Source organism: Triticum aestivum, chromosome 7D (genome assembly GCF_018294505.1).
Source record: "Triticum aestivum cultivar Chinese Spring chromosome 7D, IWGSC CS RefSeq v2.1, whole genome shotgun sequence".
Taxonomy (NCBI): domain Eukaryota; kingdom Viridiplantae; phylum Streptophyta; class Magnoliopsida; order Poales; family Poaceae; genus Triticum; species Triticum aestivum.
This window is the reverse complement of record NC_057814.1, coordinates 558,230,289-558,236,979: the sequence shown is the minus strand read 5'-3', so window position 1 is coordinate 558,236,979 and position 6,691 is coordinate 558,230,289. Positions and strand designations below refer to the sequence as shown.

Genomic DNA, 6,691 nt, shown 5'->3' with positions numbered 1-6,691 from the left:
TTTCAATGTGGTTGATGGTGTTAGAGCCTCTGGGCTCAAGGGTGGCGCGCTCCGCTGGCATCGCGCCAGTTGCCTCGGCAAGGCTCTTGCCGGGGCCGCGGAGGTCGTCCCGGCAAGGGTCTTGCCGGGGGAGTCCACCTCGCCCTCTTGCTCTTTGCGTCTCTGGTCTTGGTGTTGCTTTGATTGCCTTGTGCTCCGGCTTCCCTCTTCTGCCCTACTTAGCGTGGCCGTGGGCGCGGCTCTGACTGCCCGTGCACAAGTAAAGGGATAAAAAGGAGAGCCCCTATTTTTGTACACCGACAATAAGTTATCCCACTATGACTAGCCTACTACGCATCTACCGAGCACGGCTCTTCCTTTGGACTCCTACTAATGCAGGGCAAAATGCCGTTTCAGTTCTTCCAACTAATTATGTTGTTCTACTCAACCAAACTTTGTGTACTAGCAATGTTTACCAAAGCAAGGCTGTAATTAAGGAGATTGGCCGACACACTTGAGTAATCTAGTTTTCTTTTCACTTAGATCTAACCAAAATAGGAAGTCAACACCTCTTGAAGTTGAAGGCAACATGTGACATGAACGCCACAGATCTTGACTTGCAACTTGGTACAATATAGATATACCTATGCTATAGTTTAGTACTCCCTCCGGTTCATTTCCTAACTAATAAAATATGAGTTCTAACCCCCCCGTTCCCCAAAATAGCAATGCTTTTTCATGAAAAGTTGCAACATTTGTGGCTCAAATATTTCTTCTTCATGAAAAATTGCAATGTGTGTGGCTCAAATATATTTACATGACTAATATTGATGAAACATTTTTCACCTAGAAAATTGTAATTTGTCTTTTTCACCCATGAGGACGTAGTCTCGGGTGCATCTTCATATTAGTTGATGCAATACCACTTTCTTGTGAACACGCCATTAACAAAAAAAATTACTTGTCATGAGGCTGAAGTTGCTCAGGGCGATGGCATTAGAGAGGGAGCTTCATAGACATCAGTACACGCAGGAAGGAAAATCCCATTATGTTCAACAAAACCTAGACTTTGTCTCCTGTTGCGTATAAAAGCAATAGCAAATACATGAGTATGAGTACCAATAAAAGAACATCATGCTGCAATGGGGAAGAGGGCAAAAAACACATGGACATAAGTTGAAGTGTCCGAAAAGAACCAACATACTCCCTCCGTTCTAGAATATAAGGTGCATCAGTTTTCACGAAGTCAAATGATTGTATGTTTGACTAAGTTCTAGAAGAAAATATCAACATATTGAATACCTAATAGATAAAATATGAAAATATTTTTCATGTTGGATCAGATGATATAAATTTGGTATCGTAGATATTGATATTTTTTTCTAGAAACTTGGTCAAACATGCACATGTTTGACTGTTTTAAATACAAATACACCTTACATTTTGGAACGGAGGGAATATTTAAGAACAGAATGCATGAAGTGGGTTCGGACAAATTTCAGGCTCCACCAAAGAGGAAATAGTCAAGTGAACAGAAATGGAACTAAAAATGCAACAAATAATGTTAGTGTAGTATCACCGTACCTTATTATAATTCCATAAACTGTTCTCTAGCATAAACATTGCGATTGTAGTTCGGCAATGTATCTAGCCATCTGAAGTCAAAGAAGGTACTATCAGAATAAAAAGTAATTCCAACAAAATTAACTCCACAATATAGAGAAAATGATACACCACCTATAGTAATTGAACTCGCTTAAAGCATCAGCATGCAACGTCTTCCTCACTATGCTGCCATCCCCGTGATTTCTTAAAACGACCTAGTGAAAATGTCCAACATTCGATGGTTAGAACATATGGCAACAATCCTAATTGCTCGAGTAATATAGAAAAAATACCTCAATAGTCACGTTGCTTCTTAAAGTATCTGCCTCGAGTGTTTCCTCACACATATCCATCAACATTGCACCAAACTGTGCATGATGCAAAAAAAAATGTTGTTAAAATTTCCATTTTGTATGATAAAAAACACATTACTATAAATAATAAAAAGGCAATTGCCTTAAAAGGAAATCACCTTTGGAGCACTACAGATAACTTCTCCAGCATATTCGACCAAAACATCACCAACACAAACCCCAGCTACATCGGCAGGTGATCCCTCGGCCACCTAATTACCAAATTATTAAGTCTGCCTTGTCAAAATATGAATATCACTACCATCACTCTTGAGATTTTAGAATCCACATAAAGAACATAAAAATTAGAATTGCACATATAGTCAAGTATTAGCATTTTGAGCAACCCTGCATTTAGAAAAAAAAAACTAAATAACTAGCTTTTCATGAACACGTTCAAAATGTATCTCCACCGAGTCCATTCACACCCTTATACTTGGGATGCTTTTGCCACTAAAAATTATGTTTTCCAGAAATTATCATATTCCACTAAAGTTGAGAAATCCAGAGAAGATGAGTACCAAAGAGTTTGTGTTCATAATAGTGAAAATGCCTACAAATGCTATCCACACAAAAAAAATATCATCCTGAAAAAAAATGATTTGATCTTTCATGAACTAGTATGGTAATAAGTAACAAACGATAAAAAGAAGAGTTTCATACATCTGAAATATACAACCCCTTGCCAAGATATGCACATTTCTCCAAAACACGAAGTGGCAACATATCAATAGGCTTGTACATGATTCCAAGCCAAGGTCGAATTATTTTTCTACAAATCAAAACAAAGCAACATCATATGCAAGGGTGCTAAAAATAAGATATCTTGTAGTGTTGGTATAGAAATGTGTATACCCATATTTTCTCCAATGTTCCAAGCATCTTACAATAACTCCCGTTGAAAGAAAGGGTGTGTGGTTTTCTCCGTAGAAATTGATACCCACAACATCACCACTGTAATTTACAAGGGGACCTCCAACACCCGCCTAGTAAAAAGGAGCAAATAATTATGAATAGGCTGACCAAATGGCATTCCAAGCACAAGAGAGTAGCTATAGAAAATTGCACCAAATATCATGCGCAATAAACTGAAACACATTGTTCACAAGCACAAGAGAATAGGTATAGAAAATTGCACCAAATATCATGCGCAATAAACAGAAACACATTGTTCACAACAAACAACGATAGGATAAGAAAACAATTCAAGTGAAGTTTTGAATTGTACATCTTAACAGATATCTGCATCAAACATTTTCTTGTGGTATGTCTCAAAGAATTAGCACTATAACATATTTAGTTGTAATGGTGTAAGTCATGTGTTCTTAGGCTTCTGATTATGATAAAGGTCATGTTTTTGGGCCCTTTCAAAAGAAGGATGTGCTGCTATTTTATCATCCTCTAGCACATTTTGACTTACTTCCACAACTTTTAGCATGAAAGTGGCAGTACAGCATCGATATCAACTAAAGAAGATAGTTTAAGATAGTATAGCTAGCACAGAGGGAAGTACCAACACGAGTTCGGCATTTCGTTTAGTGAATGCAGAGATAAAAGCGCTATAGTTGGGCTTACCCATGGTCGTCTGGCAGCTTGATACTAGAAGCTCTGAGCAATCGAATGTACTTGCTTGTTTTCTGATTTTACCTTGTGCGCACATCACTCTACCATGATCATAGAAACGTCCAATCGCTAACACTGCTCCTCTTTTGGTAACTTCACTAATCAGAATTGCCTCTGGAAGTTTCTGATCAGATTTCACTTTAACAACTGCTATGTTATAGTGAAAATCTACCATGGATATGACGCCATCAGAGATATCCCCATTTGGTAAACACACCTTGATCTACAATAAGCAGTCCGAGAAAAAAATTAGGCAAGAAAAAAAATACATATGTACTCCACTTTTTAATACTAAAACAAGGAACTACCACAGCATGCGCCCACCTTTACATCTGGGATCAAAATGTTATTCGTGTTAAGAGACCTTATTAGTGTTGCCGAAGTTAAGATTTTGTAGGTATCTGTACAAGCATTGGATGATATCACGAATCCTGAGCAAACTCTTATCCTCTTTTCATCTGAAAAGAAGCAGGTAGGAGTCAACATGATGCAAATCTTGCACTATTTCGAGAGAGTGGTAAGAAGGGGAAAAATACCTGAAAATGAAGAGAGACCGACAACGGACCGTGAAGCTAGCACAGCCACCTTCCGAACTTTACAACTCCGGGAACTGCCGTCATCAATGTCGCAAAAATCGCTCTCCACTGTAAGTTTGGACAGCTCGGCGTCTCTTTGAACTATAACAAAATAGGGTTTCCCCGTTAAGATTCCCAGAAGAAGGATCTACATGCATGATTTATGTACAAATCTAATGTCCAAGAGAGTTGTTGTTTTTTTGGTTTAAAAAAGGGATCTGAATATTAGCAGGGAATAAGTCAGAAGACGTGAATTCAGTAGTAATACTTTGCAGCTGCTCGTCCGCCTCATGACTGGCCATGATTTGCATCAATCTGTCTTCCATCTCCTGTGGCAGGGAGTAGGTGGACGACTCCTCGGATAGGGCAGCGCTGGGTGAGGACGGTGGAGACCGCGCCAGTGTAGCAGACGCGGCGCTTTCATCGGTCATCTCGCCCTCCGCGTGAACCTTGTCAGCCAACGCATCCGAACTCATCGCGTCGGAGCTGGACGCTCCGCCGGCACGCGGATCGTCGTCGGTGCTCATCCTCTTCTTCACCCGCGGATTCATCTCGCGGTCGACGAGGTGGCGCTTCTGTCTGGCCTGCGTCTCCCCGTCCTGGGCGAGGGGCTCGCTGTCCATGCGCCGGTGCTTCTCACTTCCTGTCCCGAGGAAAGGGGCGTCGATCGCTTCACGACAAGAGCAACACGCGTGGGAGGACGATGGGTGACGACGGCGAGTAAGAAGGGATTTAGAAGTCCTCCTAACGCGCGCGTAGGGCGGCGGGGGTACAGCAAACGCACACCCACGCACGCTTTGGGCCGACCCGTGTGCGGGCGGGGCGCCCATGTTTTATTGGACAGGGCTAGAGGGCGCCCCGTGTCGTCGATTGGAGCGCTCGATGGAAACAGAAGGACCCAAACGCGTAGCTCTCCGCGGTTTCCCCAAACGGCAAGCACGGACTGCTCGAAAAGCGTTGCATCCGAATAGAAAAATTTGCAGACTACCACGCCCGCGTCCATATGCAAAAAAACGAAACACCCACCGATGAGCCATTCGAGTGTCATTCCTTCGTATCTTATTTCTGAACTACGGAGTACATCATTCTTCCAAGTATAGCAGCAAGTGTGAGCGCAGCATTAATACGATAACTTTGATCCAAGACTGGATTACTCGCAACTTAGCGCACGTAGTCAACAAATTAGAAGTGTCAGTGAAAGACAAAAATTTACAACTTAGAGGATCTCCAACACGGACCCCTAAAATGGGCACGGCTTTGGCAGTGATACGAGAAGCCGTCATCCAACCGTATCCGCATACATTTCTAAGTGAATTGAAACGAACCGGGCACCTTTCATGCAAACAACATAATTTGCATCTAAACCGAACTAAAATCATTACATTTTCGCCATATTTCAACTATACTATAGCAGACTAGACTTTTTTAACCTAGTGTAAATGATCGTTGGCCACACCGGTGTCCGTGTCCCATGACATGTCTTCCCTCTGTTCGGCAAGCTCACCGGCTGTGAGCCCCGGCAAGGCGTGGGCAGTGGCCTTCGTGGGACCCAGGTGTGGCGTCGCCCCATGTTCTACTCTTCCTCGCCATTGTCCATCATATCAATGACACCGGATGTGGACAGACCAGCCTCATGGTCGTTGCAGCGAGGCGCGAACCGCAATGGCGACACGGTCGATACGGAGTTGGCAATAACCACGGTCGCACATGCCTCCTCTTCCTTCACCACCGCGTCGATGTCCGCAAATAGGGCATCTCGCTCTGCCCGTAGTACGCACAACCATCACCCGGGGCACTGCACATGGACTCATACAACGCCCGCTGCTTATTCAGGAAGCCTGAATCCTCCGCGGCCATGACCATGACGGCAACGCCATTCGCCTACTCACTGACGATTTGCCCCTCTATGAGCCGGTGCTCGCCAAGGAGCCGGAGGTTGTACCGCCGCTCCTCCTGTGTTGCACTACGGAATGCAGACATAGGTGCAACCACGACGACGTTGAAGTGCGGCTATGCATTCAGGGGTGCTGGCTTGTCGTGGAACGCCTCCTCCATCGTCTGGTCCACGCCGTTGACCTCCGGCGAGCTTGCTGGCAAGCCAACTTCAGCCTGTCGCGCACATCGGTCTCAAAGTTAGCTCCTCGACCTCGGAAACAAAGGTATGCACATCCCACTATGAGATTGTATCCCCGGAGATGCTTGGTAGCCTACAACAGTGCGAAAGTTGCACATCATGGAATGGAAGTTGGCTACTTGAGAAACTAAGTTTCCTGTTGGGCTAGAATCTTTTGTAGGTGCAACATAGGATAACATTAGTATACGCTAGTTATGGTAGGCAACATAAGAAAAACATTATGCAACTTGGTAGTCATATTAGCGAACTTAGAAAGATCATTAGTCGAACTGGCGTCATGGAAGGCGAACATAGCAGGGAGTTGCTTCTCGTAGCACCAAAGTTGCTCCACACAGCACGAAAATTGCTCCTCGTGGCATGGACACTTCTTTTAAAAAAAAGTTCATTGAAATATATCGTATGTAATATGGCAAACAAATCAT

At 43.4% G+C, this 6,691-nt stretch overlaps 1 protein-coding gene across 1 annotated transcript; it reads right to left on the bottom strand.

The window, feature by feature from the left end:
• Positions 1-2,260: 2,260 nt before the first annotated feature.
• On the bottom strand, positions 2,261-4,837 carry LOC123171281 (uncharacterized). Its single transcript, XM_044588853.1, has 5 exons — positions 4,404-4,837; positions 4,097-4,237; positions 3,885-4,018; positions 3,635-3,783; positions 2,261-2,285 (listed from the first exon to the last, which is right to left on the bottom strand). Exons 1-5 carry the CDS (start codon positions 4,756-4,758, stop codon positions 2,261-2,263), a joined length of 804 nt encoding a protein of 267 aa, XP_044444788.1. The 5' UTR covers positions 4,759-4,837.
• Positions 4,838-6,691: the final 1,854 nt, after the last annotated feature.

What these genes read in the sequence shown, in the direction of transcription:
- LOC123171281 (XM_044588853.1), bottom strand. Translation starts at nt 4,758, where the DNA reads ATGGACAGCGAGCCCCTCGCCCAGGACGGGGAGACGCAGGCCAGACAG. An exon ending in CGGTCTCTCTTCATTTTCAG is followed by an intron (nt 4,019 to 4,096) that starts GTATTTTTCCCC and finishes GCTTCTTTTCAG; the next exon opens with ATGAAAAGAGGATAAGAGTT. An exon ending in TTTTGATCCCAGATGTAAAG is followed by an intron (nt 3,784 to 3,884) that starts GTGGGCGCATGC and finishes TGCTTATTGTAG; the next exon opens with ATCAAGGTGTGTTTACCAAA.